Source organism: Grammomys surdaster, unplaced genomic scaffold (assembly GCF_004785775.1).
Source record: "Grammomys surdaster isolate TR1022 unplaced genomic scaffold, NIH_TR_1.0 124917, whole genome shotgun sequence".
Lineage (NCBI taxonomy): Eukaryota > Metazoa > Chordata > Mammalia > Rodentia > Muridae > Grammomys > Grammomys surdaster.
Genome location: NW_021619849.1, coordinates 119,836 through 136,210, shown reverse-complemented (window position 1 = coordinate 136,210; position 16,375 = coordinate 119,836). Strand labels below are relative to the sequence as shown.

General features: G+C 39.5%; 1 protein-coding gene across 1 annotated transcript; it reads right to left on the bottom strand.

Annotated features, from left to right (window-relative positions):
* Positions 1-781: 781 nt before the first annotated feature.
* On the bottom strand, positions 782-8,644 carry LOC114636794 (early activation antigen CD69-like). Its single transcript, XM_028784908.1, has 5 exons — positions 8,496-8,644; positions 4,608-4,730; positions 3,456-3,655; positions 3,047-3,150; positions 782-1,837 (listed from the first exon to the last, which is right to left on the bottom strand). The coding sequence occupies exons 1-5, from the start codon at positions 8,557-8,559 to the stop codon at positions 1,729-1,731; spliced, it is 600 nt and encodes a 199-aa protein (XP_028640741.1). The 5' UTR covers positions 8,560-8,644; the 3' UTR covers positions 782-1,728.
* Positions 8,645-16,375: the final 7,731 nt, after the last annotated feature.

Sequence of the window (16,375 nt, the reverse complement as noted above, 5' to 3'; positions counted from 1 at the left end):
TATACAAAAGTGTTAATAAAACTAGGGTTTTGCATCATGGAAGACTTTTAACAGGTGTTCTACTGTTGTCTGTTGTCTGATATGGCATAACTCACAGCTACTCTTTGAGAATTTCATACAAGTATGCAAAGTGTTTCAATCATATTCCCCCACCACCTTGTCCTCCAGCTCCTCCAAACTTCATGTCCTTTTTCCTTTTCTTTATTATAAATCCCATTGCTTCCAATTAATGCTGTTCATAATGCATGGATATGGGGTCATTTACTGGAGCACAGCCTATTACTAGGGACATACTTGGGAATAAGAACTGACTTCTCTCCCAGTAGTCATCCACTGTCAATGGCTCCTCAGGTAGGAGTGAGGATGCCCTTGCTCTTCTTCCATCCTGCTGGGATGTTGACTGGCTTAATTCTGTGCAGTCTTGTGCAGGGAAGCACAGTGGCTGTAAATTCATGAGTGCAGTGGTTTCTCTCATGCCCAGAAGATGCTTCTGCCCCAGTCCTTTCTGACCTCTGGATCTTACAGTTTTGCGTCCCAGGCTATTTCCTGTACCTTTTTGGGGAGAGTTCTTATTTTGTGTCTGGGCACTCCACAGCCTCCCATTCTCCACGCTCTGACTAGTTTGGAAACTTTGTATTGCCCACTGGCCACTGTACAAAGAATCTTCTCTGGTTACATTTGTGAACTGCACTAATCTAACAGTTTAGAGACCCACTCCTTGGAAGCCAATTTGATGCTATAACACGGTACCTTGAATATAGTTTGAACAAGAACCACTGGAAACCATGTGTCTAATATTTTATTTTCACATACATAGAAACAGCTTAAACTTTATAGTGGGTTTTAAAATACAAACAAATACATAAACACTTTATTGCACATGGGAAATACTTTGGATATAGGACTGGGAAAGACACAAACAGGTTATGTGACAAGATTGGAGTTATTCCAGGGTCAAACCACAGGGTGTGTGTCCTGACAGAGATCTGCCATGACACATATTGCACTTTTCTTTCTAGCACTTTGAAATCTGCTTTACAAATATTTCTCATATACTGTGCTTTTTTTTCTTCCTTGAAATATACTACAGAGGTTTTTAAAGACTAAGAAGTATTTACCATTGAAAATTAGCTGTCTACATGGAGGAAGTTAAAAAAAAGGCCACTTTTATTTTTGGGGGGGAAAACAATTGACAAAATAATGAGACAAAGGTCTGTAAATAGATAGAGCTACTGCAAAGCTTGGTTTCATAAGCATTGGTCTACTTGTGAATGCTTTTTGAGTTTAAGAAAATCACTAATCAGTCAAATCTTCCTGTATCTACATTCAGCTCTTCCTACCACTGAAATCTCTCCAAATAGTGCAAATGCTTGAAGGCATTGGCTGTCGCAGTCATTCGGCAATAAATAGTAATTCTAAGTCTAGTCATTTTTATTCATTCTAAGTTTAAAATATAAAGTGCATTTATGAGGCTTTATAGCCATCCTCACATCCTTGATGTGATTACCAGTCAGTCTACCAGTCAGTCGGGGACATTTTCAGCTCCCGGTCAAGGGATCTTCCTGGATCTTCTTCCTGGTTTCCCACAGTCCTATCTGGAGGAGTTCCAGGATGATGTAAAGTTGATTTGTGCAGTCTTTGTGGAAAATTCAACAGCAGAGTAGCATCCAGTCACACAACTTTCCTGTGATGCTATGGCACAGTCATCTATACATCTATGCTTCGTCATCATCTGGAGGGCTTGCTGCAGACCCAGTGTAAGCTTGCCTCGCAGTTCACAGCAGTAACATCTGTGTGGTTCAGAGACACGCACCCCTCAGACCCTGTCAAGTTGAACCTGTCAAACCATAGAGGCACTCAGATTATTTCCAGACCATCATTTCCAGCCAATGTGACAATAAACTTTGCGGTGACCTCTGCCTTTTCTGCTTGTTCCTGAATACGAAGCACAAAACATAAGACTTCCAGCCAAGTAGCCATGGTCTAATGTGTAGAGATAACAGACAACACTGTAAGGGGAATCATTGGTAGAGAATGTAGGCAGAGCTGAAGGCTCTATTTTCCTGATTCTAATGAGCTTCTCAGCTAAGTTCTTTGTCATATTCCCCATAGATCCTTCAGGAAGCACAGTTTAGGGGGCTTAGGGCGTGGTCATAGCTAATTTTATCAAATACTGGTATGTTATTTAGATCATTAGTAGTTTTCTTGTATTCCTTGGTAGCCTAGCCATAAATATACAACCATGGGACACATGCTAAAAGTCCCTTTACCAGAAATGCAATTTGTTTGTTTTTGAAAGAGGATTTCGCTATTAGATTAGGCTAGCCTTGAGTTTGCAGAAATTCACCTGCCTCTGCCTCCTGTGTGCTGAAACTAAAAGCATGTGCCACTGTGACTGGTTTAGAAATATAGATTTTAATACTGATATTGTATCAGACATTATACAAATGTTAAGAGAGTGAGAAATTTATTCATCTCAGAGTTTACATATTGCAAAGATCAACACTAAATTTATAGAATGCTCCTTAAAACATCAGTCTGATTTAATCCTAGGTAGTTACAGTGTCTTTGTTGCTGGAGGGAGATTTTCCATAGAGTCATAGACACTTATAATTACGCACTAAAATTTTGTCCTTTGTCCCTATAGGGATGAAAACTGGGAAAGGGAAGTGAAACAGGAAACTTTTTCCCAGTGACTGCTTCACCTCCCATCATGAGAAGGGTCCTGGGATTATGTCAAACTCAGTAAGACTATCGCTCACACTAGTGTTTGCTAAGACAAAGTTAAGGTATTAGAAGGAGTTATTGAGCGAATTTTAATAGTAAAGGATGCCTCTCAATAATTCCAAGGAGTATAATACACATAAAAACAGTGACGAGAGCTGTGTGAGGGAGAACTGAACCGCCATGAACAACGGAACTTAGAAAGAAGAAAAGGGAGGAAATGTAAAACAAACAAACAAAACAAAAAATGAAAGAAGAAAAGCAATTTATTTTTTTAAAAAATGTCACCCTAGAGAGGACAGAGAGATTTCTTGCGACTTACCAGCTGTTAAACTCTTTGCCATTTGTCCATTTCCGTGTCTGATTAGCTTCAGTTTTCATCCCAATCCAGCGTCCCAGTCCACCAGCAAATCGCTTCAGAAATACCTTAAAGCACAATGGAGTTAGGTTACAAACACGACTGAGCAGCATGGCTAAGCTGATCATTGCTAGCTGTGCAAGGCATCAGCTCACTGAAATGTTGGTCTCTGAAACTAAGCAATCAAACCACACTGGAAGACGATACAGCAGACTATCATTTTGACCTTTCAAACTGTTCATACAGCATCCCACCCCCACCACAAAGTTTCACTGCATGTGGACAGGTGCCCAGTTTCCACTTAGAACAGAGTGCAACCACAGAAAATGTAAATAGAACAACAGTGTTTGATGGGATCAGTCGTGGATCTTACCATGTCCTTTTCCGAATCAATAACAGCAAGAGTAGCAGCAGCTTCAGAACAAGAGTTTTGGGCCAAGGCCCAACTCTTGGTTGTGGTGGAAAAAAAGTAACACTTCCTCTTGTATGAAATCCACTCATCCTCACAGGTAGCAACATGGTGGTCAGATGACTCCCACTTTTTGTAGAAGCCCGGGCAATTGTACTTGCCCACTGTGGACAGAAAGAACATTTGTTTTAGTAAGAAAAGAAACCAAACCATCTCCACAGGTAAACCTAGTCTAAGGAACACTCTGCTCTTTTGTAAGGGAGAAGAAAGCAGACCTCAGCTACCATCTGTCCAGTGCCTAGTTTCACTTAGGATAGGATGGGGCATGAACAAAGGGTTGTGTTGTCTTGGTCATTATGCCAGAAAGTGTCAGAGAAGTAGGGAAAATCTCAAAAATGACATTTGAGCTAACAGGAGAAACAAATATTATAAGTTCTAAGTGATGTTTTGAATATAAATGCCCACATACAGGAATTTCATCAAGAGCTCATTTCAAACAGCAGAGGAAAAAGTACATCAGAGGCCTGGGAGAAGGTGGAGGAAGGAAAAATGTGACCAGAAGATAGTATATGAAAAATTTTCAATTAAAAATACAGTAAGAAGGGAGGATTAGGGTAGTTCTTTAAATGTGTCTTGGCAGCCATGGTGGCACAGTATGCCCCAGCTGGCTCTGGGAGTGGCCCACTGTCATAATAATCCAGAGGATTTAATCTGTTGGGTTGAGATAAAAGGCAAAACTATTGGCCACGTTTTGATTAATCTATATGTTAAATACTGTTTTTCCTGTCAATCATGAAGGAAATGTTCTCATTTTTCTAGTTAAATATCTAGCATATACATATATATGCTCCTTTTCTTGTAGATATAAATGTGATCACTTCCACATAATATATAAGTCAGACACTTTAAATATTTCTAAAATTGTTGCAGCTGTCATTCAGAGAGCATGGAATGTGTTTCATGCTGATCATAAAGCTGACCATGCATGTGTCTGAGATGTTTCTAAGTCAATCAGGAGGCCTGATTAACTAGATCAAGCTAAGACCCATTCATTTGAGCCTTACGTGACTTCTTACTGTTAGCAGGCTTTGAGAGAAGTCATAAGTATAGACTTACCACCTAAGGCAACGAGAGCTATCGCTAAGGAAGTGATGAGGACCACTATAAACACAGCACAAGGGATAGGAACTTGAATGGATCCTTCACGATGCTCCTCAAAGCGTATACTGGTGCCATGGTCTGAAAAGGGAGAGAAGTAAGGTGAGCTCAGGCTGTAAGATGGAGCAGTTGATATATTTTGAAGAATATGATATTAAGCATAGCAATGTGTTGTCCCACTAATAAAAATATTAGTAGTCAATTTTATCAAATTCTGAATGCATTTGAAAACTGTCTTGCTGGCTAGAGATAAAGTAAAGCAAGTAAAATGCTGACTTCATAAGGTATCTTCACTATATGTGTGTGTGTGTGTGTATATATGTGTGTGTGTGTGTACATAAGCACATAATTTATATATATATAACATATAATTTACATATATATAAGTTATATATATATAACTTATTGGAGTTAGCTACTGTTTATGGGAGATGGGATGCTCAGAATAAAAGTGTGCAATGTGGATTTATGCGTAAATATCCCAAAGTAGGATAAAATAACAAAATTGAAAACTTGATTTTGCTTCTTGGTAATGCAAGTATAGATATGGAACAATTGCAAGCTTTTACATATTAATGCTGAGAGAGTAAACTGGAAAAATACCTTGAAAATAATTTTTTTACAATGCTGTGTACACATAGAGGCTGGAGAGATGCCTCAGTGTTTGAGAGCATGTACTGTGCTTGTAGAGGACCAGTGTTTGGTTCCCAGCACCCTCATTAGGTGGCTCACAACCATTTGTCACTCCAGCTGTAGAGGCTCCAGTGCCTTCTTCTGGTTTCTGAAGGCATCTGTACACACATGACCTACACTACCACAGACATAAAAAAAAAGCAATGTCATACATATGCCACTGTATGATCCATACAGTCACACACACACACACACACACACACACACACACACGCGCGCGCGCGCGCACACACACACACACATAACACCTCTAAAAGAAAAAAAAAAACATGTTCCTAAAATGCCTTGGGCAACAATATTCATGGAATTATCACTAAGACCAAGTTCTGAAAGTAATCCAAATATCTGTCAGCATGAGAATGAATAAATGCATCTTGGTATTTCCACATAAAATTATTCTAGCAATTAAAACGAAACCCTGGTGCATACCATATGATAAATCTTAAAAAAATAATGTTGAATGAAAAAAAGTGTATTTATTAAAGATTACATAATACATATTTTCATGTAACTGGTACTTTAGAGTAGACAAAATTTGATATGGTGTCAAATGTAAGGCAAGTGTTTCCATTTATGCTTGTGAGAATGGCACCCGACTGAATGTCCTAGAGTCATGGGAATATTAAAATATTGATAGGATTTGCGGCCACACATTTGTTGTGTTCTTATACCGTACTCCTGAGATGTGTTCATTCATTGCATATAAATTATAGCACAGTTAAAAATGATGGTGTAAGAATGAACAGTGAAACATTACATTTTCTAAGATGATTAAAATAATAAAAGAAAAGTAACAGTGTTATAAAATGTACTGGACAGATTTTTTTCCCCATTTAACATTCTGTATAAAGGTTGGACAAAATCACAATTACCTTTAACTAGTAAGTGTTTCTATTTTAGGATTTGGATAGGTAGAAATATGTCTGTCCTAGGTGTGTAAATAGGTGACTGTAAAGGGAAAGTAAATTTTTGGCTTTAGATTTTGGATTTTGTTCTAAACAGGGTGAACCCTTATGATTCAAAACAGTATGGCCCCACTAGAATGCCCTTGTAAGTTCCAAAATTTGTCAGTGTGATTTTTTTTAATGCTCATGGAAGCTTTAATATAAAATGGCTCCTTGAATAAGATTATAATTAACAGTGAAAATCAGTCTCCACAGTTGTAATCCCAACACTTAGGAGGCTGGTGCCACAGGATTGTGAGCTTGAAGCCTTTGGTTACAAGGTGAGAAGCTATCTCAAATTTTTTCTCATTATAAACACATTTAACTTTTCATTGTAGATGCCCTTTTATAACTAAGAAATTCTTTCTGTAGTCTGTATTTTGGAGTTTGTGGAATTTTTTTTTCTTAAAACATTTTGTTCCAGATAAGCTTGGAGAGGAGACATATGGCTAGTATCACCAAATTGTACATTTTGTAGGACTTTCTTTTTCTTGGTGAAAATCTGACTTCAGATCTTCTAAGAGAAGCCTTTAATCGATCTTGCCCAGGTCTGTTTTCCCCTGTCTTCCTTTTTTACACCTATACACAATTATTTTCAGAGGTAGTCTTCAGTAGCTTGAGTAATAAGTTCAGAGACGGGTCTAGTTTCGTTTCTCAACATATGACAGTCAGTCACATTGCTTGGACTCAAGTTATCAATATCTCTGACTGAACAGCAAACACACCCACATCCAAAGCAACCCTAGTCCTCAGCTAGTTCAGCCCATTGACCCACCTGTTGGGTAGAGTATGTAGACCAACTCCCACGTGACACTTTATTTCCATCACCAAGGGTCATGCTAACCACAGTTCAACTTGTCACCTAGGCAACAAAACATTCCCCCCTAACAGCACACTCCTGAGGCCTATGCATTAATTGAGAACATGAAAACAGATACACCTATTTACCAACTTTCAGTGACCCAAGGAGGAGCCTGTTGATTCCATTGCTGCTGTGCTGCTAAGGTTACCGCCATGAGGGCATAGGTTAAAAACATACAAGAGTAGAAGGGACTAATCTCAGGCCAGGTCAGAAATTTCTACATTCGGTCCTTCCTTCATTCCACCATTTATTATAGTTTCATTATTATCTGCTTCTTTTGAATTAAGTGAGACATATAGGTATGGGTTACTTAGGTATCTAAAAATGAACATTGTAGACTCTGTATCTGTATTTGACTTCATGTTCTCAAATTAGAGATGAGTTTTAAAAGATAACTGAGGCTTATTTCCTACAACAAGCCAACTTGACAGAGAAACACTCAGAAAATAATTTGTTCCTCACCAATAAATTATTGGCCTATCTTGGCATTGTTCGTCATAGCATATCCCTTTATTAACTGGATAGCTCGTGCTTACAAATAACTCTCGTTCCCAAGTGCTAAGTGCTGGAGGGCACCTCACCACTCAGATAGAAACAGAATGGGAAAATTCTGACAACAGGATGTGTGTAGAACAGACAGAAGAGACAGAATTGTGAAGGGTGATCATGTTTTTGTAAAAATGAAGAAAAATGTACAGCTATAGAATTCAAAGTGATTCATTGGAGGAAAGAAACAGAACAAAATGGAAGGAGGGGGTTCCATAGGTCACTGCACAGAGGATGACATTTTAATGACAGGGTTAAGTTCTAATGAATCACCACATGACAGTGCATATGTCCAGGTATGTGGAATGCTGTTTTCTCTGAGCCTGGAGGCCTGAATGCTGCCAACCACTGAAGATTCATGAGGAGAACACTAAAGAGGCAAGACACACAGAGAACAGGCACATATAGAAGGAAAAGAGCAAGAACGTAACTCTTCACATGGAAAATTGAGTTCTTTGTAAAGAGAAGGGTAAGACTCACTGAGTTATGCACAGGAGGTTATGGGAATATGATAGAGAATAACTAGGTCAAGCCAATTGACCATTTAAATCTAAGAGTTGAGATGATACAAACTGATTCAAACGAAAAGTCCTTTCAAGACCTTCTGAAATTCATATAGCTACCTCTCATGCAAGTATTTTGTCTTCTTACAGCCAGAGAGGTAGTTACCTCTGCCCAGTTTCTCTTTTACTGACTGAAATAGAACATGACCAAGTCCTCCGACAATCTCTCCACTCTCTGCTCTATTCCATACATCAAATGTAGAGATAATTCCAGAATGTAAGGAATCACGTGACTTACCCTTCTGCCCTCTCTCCAGATCTGAAGAGCTATTCTCCGTTATAGAACAGTCTTCAGAATTCATCCTTCTTAAAAATTTTTCACCTCAAGATCCCTGGCGAATCTCAAGTGGTCTGTGGTGAGCCCTAGCTGGAGCTGTCTTGTTCAGTGTCTTGGTCTCTGAGGGTTTCAGCCTTTATACTCAATTAGGCAGGCTCCACCCCTTCCTCTCAGCCCCTAGTCGCTCAACGCTGCCAGTTCTCTTTAATTTATGCTCCAGTGGCCTAGACACTTCACCGTATGTTGTTGTGGTGAGCTGCGGGTTTTCCCTGCTGTCTGAAATGTGCTTTCTCACAACTCTAGCTTCAAGAGTGAGAGATAGATGGGATTTTCCCAGAATCGAAGACATCCTTCCACAAACTTTTAGAAAACACAAATAATTTAGGAAGTTGGCATAATCTAAACAAGGAGCTAAAAGTTCGAGATTGCTGTATCTGATATGGAAAAGCACTGGAAGAGAGAGTAAACTTTTCACGGAATCCTTTGCTTTCGTTTCTTTGTATACATAGGTAGCTACTAGTATTTATTGTGTATCTGTTATGTATCAGGTGCCGTTGGTGGGCAGAAGATGTACCGTTGAATAGAGATTTTAAAATCTCTATCCTTGTGACAATCTCTCTCTCTCTCTCTCACTTGGACAAGTTTTATTTAGTTAATTATGGATTTAAAAAGTATAACATTCACTTCTTTTTCCCCAGAGATTAATTCTTTCAAGTGTCAGGAGTTGCTTTAGTGCAGGAAACAGAAATCTTGTGGTCTGAAACTTCCTCGCTGTGTTCTAAAACTGTTTCTCTTCAGTTATCTATCTCATCATCCCTCACTCATTTTCTTGTCATCCTCCACTGTCAGACTTCCTCTGTCTCACTGCAGAACATCTCCTTCCATTTCCCCCTGTCCTGTTCAGGTGTCTATGGCCTCAGATATTTGGAAACTGATCCCTATACACATATCTTTCCATGATAGCCATCTCATTCAGATAAGTTATTGAGCAGCACATAAAACAAATGCAGAACGTATCTGTTTGGTAACTCAAGTGTGAGGATCAAAAAGATAAAAGCGTCATCCTAGTTAATAACCTTGGTGCCCAAGATCACAGTCACTCCGGGAGTAAAGTTGTCTGGTTTTGCCTCTAGTGAAGATATCATGCTTAAGTTGGTTGGAAGGTACCACACAGACAACTGAGGTGAGCCAGCAGATGGATTTGTCTGCTTGAGACACAGACAGGTACATGTTGGTCCTAATGTGCCTTTTTGTTCCCAGTATCTTTCCTATGCAGCAGCTGGGATGAGATTAAGAATGTTGTATCTTCTTGCTGAGAATGTTCAGCTCTCCAAAGGCTTCCTAATAAAGGTTCCTTAAAATCCAAAGACTGTACAACTAAGAAGAGCCTCTACATTGGCCTCTGTCCACTTCCTCTAATACTTTCCCTCTCCAACAGAAACCTTCTTGCTATTCCATAGGAGTGCCCAGGAGCCTGCCACTGCAGGGCCTTTGTGTCTTTCAGTTGTGTCTTAGTGGTTCTTTCACCACCAGCCTATGTGCCATGCGTTCCTTTAATAAATAAGGTAATTAATTCTGTACCAAGTGAAAAGCAGGAGAGTCTAGATACTCATTAATACCAACAGAAGAGCTCTTCTGATTCATGCCTGTTGAGTGGGATGAGGTTTTCTTAGAGTTCAAAAATTAGGCAGGGAGAGTTATCACAGCCAGCCTTGTCATAAGCTTACTCTAACTAAACTCTTTAAAGGAAAAGTGTAGCTCATTTGAGTAGTTTTAAAATTTCTCTACCTTTAATTAAACTTAAATAGTTTTATTATGTATTTATGTGTATGTGTAGGTCATGTACATGAGTGCTGGTTCCCACAGAGGTCAGAAGGTCCCATGGGGCGAGGGTCACAAACAGTGTGAGCTTCCTTAAATAGTGCTGGGAACTGAACTCTGACCTTCTGAAAGAACAGTAAGAATTTTGAACTCCTGAGTCACCACCTCTCAAGCTCCATATCTACTTACTTACCTCCCTCTCTCTCTCTCTCTCTCTCTCTCTCTCTCTCTCTCTCTCTCTCCCTCCTATCTGTCTGTCTATGGTGTGTGTGTGTGCCTGTGTGTTATATCATAGTACACTTGTAAAGGTCAAATGACAACATGTAGGACTCCCGTTAGTTCCTTCCTACTACAGAACTTCTGGGGATCATAAGCTGATTAGACTTAACAGCAAGTACATTTACCTACTGAATCATTTCAGCAGCCTCTCTCCCCCACTTGAGTTATGCTGCAGACATCAACAGCAATTATGATATGTATGTGTGTAGTTGCATTGACACAACAGACAACAGGCACACAACGTCTTTAAGTGCTAAGCATGAGGCATGTCTTTAAGTATCAATGCTCAGTGATAAGCATGAAGAAGGTTTCATTTTCATGCCATCTGGATGTACTTAGTTACTTTTTATTAAACATTTTTTAGATGTATTGATTTATTGGAGTGAGAGTTGGGAATGTGCCATGGTATGTGTTTTGAAATTGGAGGATAATTTGTGGGAGCTGATTCTCTCCTCCCACCTCATGAGAATCCCAGGAATAGAGTTTGGATCCTTGTGTTTGGCACACACATGCACACGTGCGCGCGCACGCGCACACACACACACACACACACACACACACACAGAGGGAGAGAGAGAGAGAGAGAGAGAGAGAGAGAGAGAGAGAGAGAGAGAGAGTTGGAAAGTCTGTTTGTCACATAATATCCAACACCCTATCATAGCATTCCTATAGCTTAGCTAAAATATGTCTGGACCATGATTTGCTATTTGTTTATTGATCAGGGATAAATTTGCAGAACTAATTCATTTTTGTCCTTGACCTGACAAGCCACCTGGCTGGTCTGTGTTATTGGAATTTTACATAGTTAATTTATGATTTAAATATCTCTAGATTTTCAATTCTCCAAACTGCCTGAAGACATATTATATCTAAGACTTAAGACTTCTGTTTGTCCCTCCTTTCTTTCTCAAGTATTTACAAGGTCTAGACAGAGACATTTATAGCTGTAGGCACCTCCTCAGAATACTGAGATGGTGCCAGGTCTCCTAATTGGTGGAAGAAAACCCAAGCTGATGTACAAGGTTTCTTTGTGAAGTTTCATGAACAATTACTGCTGGACAATAAAAAAATGTGTCTATTTCTTGATTTAAAATGTTTGTAGTCTTAGTCAGACACGGTAGCTAATGTCTGTAATTCTAGCACTTAGGAGACAGAGGGAAGAAGATTGCCAAAAGTTCTAGGCCAACCTTGATTGTATAGTAAATTCTTGATAGGCTCGGGTAAAGAGTGATGAACACCTATCATAGCATTCTTATAGATGAGCTAAAAGATGCCTGGACCACGATTTGCTATTTGTTTATTGATCAGGAATAAATTTGCAGAACAAATTCATTTTGGGTTGTCACACAACCATTTCCTTAGGATTGAAACATGTGCCCCATAGATGCAAGAAGAAACTTACAGAATCCATCAGGCTGGGAAAGCTGCATACATAGTTCATAAGGATCCTCCCCCCTCAACCCCCACCCTTCCTAGGGCTGAATAAGCAGTAAAGAGTTGCTGGAGAGGAGGAATCTTTCCTTGGAGTTGCTTGAAAATTGGGCATAAAGGTATAGGGATGTAGATTTTATGAAACGTCACCCATGTTGGGGTGGGCACTGCCTTTGAGTCCACCCACGTGCCTGCAGATAACTACCAATAAAATACATTGATTCATTAAGTTGAACGTGGATAGAGTAATTTTTTTGACATGTTGTTGGTACCCTGTCTGGAGTGAATAGTTGTTGCTTATATAATCTGTGACTATTTAAATATGCTTGACCTATGGGAAATGGCACTATTAGGTGTGGTGGCCTTATCAGGAGAAGAGGTGTGGCCTTGTTAATGTGCTACAGTTCCCTTCTGCTGTCTGTAGATCAAAACGTAGAACTCTTGATTCCTCCAGCACCAAGTCTACCTGAACACTGCCTGCTTCCTACCATGATGATAATGGACTGTACCTCTAAAAGTGTAAGCTAGAAGAGTTGCCCAGTTGAGAGTAACAACTGTACACAACACATCAACTCAAATTAAATGAGAGAAAATTGGGAATAAAACCATGAGCTGTGACTTTTTGTGGTATTATGTGATGCCTTGAATATGTTTGGCCCGTGGGAAGTAGCACTATTAGGAGGTGTGACCTTATCAGAGGAGGTATGACCTTGTTAGAGGAAGTGTGTCAGTGTGGAGGAGAGGCTTTGATAGACATTCTGGATAGGCATGGCATACTATGTGCTGATTAGGTTCCCTCCCCTCCCCAGCTTGATACAAGATAGTCATCTGAGAAAACACCTCCAACAGATTGGCTTGTAGGCAAGCCTGTGGGCATTTTCCTGACTAATAGTTAATATAAGAGGACTTAGCCCACTGTGGGCAGTACCACTACTGGGCTGGTGGTCCTGGATTGTATAATAAGATAGGCTGAGCAAGTCACGAAGAGTGAATCAGTAAGCAGCATTCCTCTACGGCCTCTGCTTCAGCTCCTGCTTTCTGGTTTCAGACTTGAGTTCATGCCCTGACTTCTCTTCATGATGAGCTATGATAGAGAAGTGTAAGCCAAAAAAAAACCATTCCTTTCCAAATGGGTTTTGGTCAATGTGTTCTACCACAGCAGTAGCAAACAAACTAAGATACTTTCATCTTGTTCCTTTGGTCACAACCAAATTCTAAGAACATTTTCACTGACAGTAGGCAACTATAATTGTTGTTTTAATATTTTTTGAAAATGGAAATTTTGGGGGAAAGAGGTTATTCATTGGTCATCCTGACACAGTTTGGTTAGTGAAAATTCATGAGCTAATATTGCTTTTAAAGATTTGTGACATTTTTTTAAATTAGTCCTAGACTGCGAGGTAAAAAGAAAGAGAAGGAAATGTCTCTGTCTGTCTGTCTATCTATCTATTATATCTATCTATCTATCTATCTATCTATCTATCTATCTATCTATCTATCATCTATCTACTCTGATTACTTTAGCCTTCTGTGTTTTCTTCATACAATGCAGCACTTTCTGAGAACTAGTTAACATGGATATCATATTCCAGTGTTCACTTTTACTAATATATATCCTGTCATGGCTAGTTTTATGTCAACTTGACAGAAGAGTCATTTAGGAAGAGAAAACCTCACTGAGAACATGTAACTACAAGACTGACTCATGAACAAGTCTGTGGGTTATTTTGTTGATTGATGATTGATATGAGAGAATCCAGTGCACTGTGGACAGTGCCACCCCTGGGCTGTTGGTCTTGGATGATACAGAAAAGCAGACTGAGAAAGCCATGGAGAGCAAGCCAGTAAGTAGCATTATTCCATGGTCTCTGGTTTCCTTTCAGCCTTAAGTTCCTGCCTTGACTTCTCTCAGTGATGGACTCTGACTGGGTGTTTTAAGATGGAATATACTCTTTCCTTCCTATGTTGCTTTTGGTCATGGTGCTTTTATGTGGGGGTTCAGAAATCCCCACACAAGCCACTTAAACTTCAGTCTCAGTTAAGCAGGGCTGGTTTATTGAATGTACACCCAAAGACTGATTGATCAGGGCTGTAGCTCAGATTAAGGAGTTGACTTCAGCCTTTAACATTTCTCAGGGACAGCCTATAAAGACTAAAACCACAAAAATCACAATGAGCTCATACGGAGGTACAAGAAGCACTGCCTGGTAGCTGGCCCTGACTTAAGCTATTTTAGACATAACAGTTCATACTGACCTTTAATTTGATGGGTCCTAAGTGAAGTATATGGTTGTGGAATTTTTTAAGATTAATAAACCTCAGAACATACAGAAAATAACAAGGTATATGGTCAGCATGGCCCTACTCTGAGTCAAATTATTTTTCTGTCAACAATATGAAATAGTTAGCAGGCATGAAACAAAATGGCTACAGCTATGCTAGTGGAGCAGGCCTCAGCAATTATAGCAACAGTATCTCTCAGTGAAGTGTGCTGTTTTTCCTCTGGTGAAGCTCACAAGTGTTAATTATTTTCCTGTGTCAAAATTCATGACTGAAAGAGTATCAGGAAGGGTTTATTTTGGCTCATAGTTTAGGAAGTATACAAGTCATCATGGTAGGAAGAGAATGCAACAGATGCATGAAATGACTGGACACATCACATGTTTAGTGGAGAGAGAGAGAGAAGGGAGGGGAGGAGAGGGAGGGAGGGAGGGAGAGAGAGAAAGAGAGAGAGAGAGAGAGAGAGAGAGAGAGAGAGAGGAGATTGGAGCTCAGCTTACTTGAATTCCCCTTTTTATTCACTCTATGACCCACCCAACCCATAGAAGCCAGCCATTTAGGGTGAGTCTTATCTTCTATTTTTGGTTGTGAGGCTAGTCTTTAACAGCTGAGCAATCTTTCCAGCCCATAGGGTAGGTCCTTTTCATTGGAGTTAAAACGTTCTGGAAATGCCTTTATAGACTCGCTGAGAGATCTGTTTCCTAGGTAACTAAGTCCACATCAAGCTGTCAATGAAGGTCAACCATCTCACCCTATAAGTGTGAAATTTAATTCCCCTAACTAGGTACCAACTGACTTGAAATGTGAATAATCTCAGATAGTTGGAAGGTAAACCAAGTATAAAAAAAACAAGTTTTTCAAAGAGAGAAATCTTCATGTCTCACTTTGCCACACACTCTGCTGCTGCAGAGGTCAAAGGTTCTTGGTTTTCATTCTGTTCCTTAAGGAAGTTGAACTTGTTTTCACTGTAGAGGGGCATGTTCTTGTTTTTGATCTTTACATTCTCAGGTGCTTTTTTGTTATGGCTAAGTCTTTTTGTTTATATCTAATATCACACATTGCCTCCACAGCAAGACATTTTCTAACCACTGTGAAGAGAACCTCCCATTCACCACCAGTGATTTCACGGGTTTCACTTAATCCGTTATGCCATCCGAAGCTTTCTAGTTCTGGTTATGTAAGCCTTTAACATCGTTATCATTGTCTGTCTCTCAGTTGTAGACATTGAGGTGTCTAAGGAGCTCAGCCTTCTTGGATTCCTTCTTTTTATTCACTCGATGACCCACCCAACCCATAGAAGCCAGCCATTTAAGGAGGGTCTTCTTAGAAAAGAAGAAAGCCAGGGACACGCCTTTCCTATTTATGAGTGATCTTTGATACCTCAATTGAGCCTATAACACTGAAGGAACCCACAGTGCTTTTGAATGAGACGTGAAAGAAAACAAATCTTAACTCAAGAATTTGTTTACTGTGTAGATTTGGAAAATCTACACAATTTCAATAATAACTGGGTTCACTATCTGTAAGCCAAAACGACTTCCAGTGGTTTGTGAGAGCTACATGAAGAACAATTGTGAACTGGAAAGTTAATGTTCTATAGATCTTAGATGTTTGTTGCTACACAACAGAGTGGGAGTCTGGTGTGAGAATGCTTCTTTTGGTGTGTGAAGAGGGGCACTAGGAGGTGTTAACTGAAAATTATCCCCAACATTGCTGATGAGATGCAACATGTCTGCTGTGTGTTGGTGTCAGGAACTTGGTCAGACAGAGTAAGCTGCTGCATCCTAGTCAGTTACCTCTGAGACAGTTCTTCATGCTAAAATAAAATAAGACAGTTCTTCATGCTAAAATAAAAAGGGCTCCGGGTTTCTCACTTCCTTAACCACAACCAACAGCACCAATCTTCTACATACCTACAAAAGTTATACATGTGTTTGTTATGTACAACATGGTCAATATATATTTCATGTGTATGCCATTAATCATAAATGGTATATAGAATTGTTACTGTATATAATGTAATAAATAAC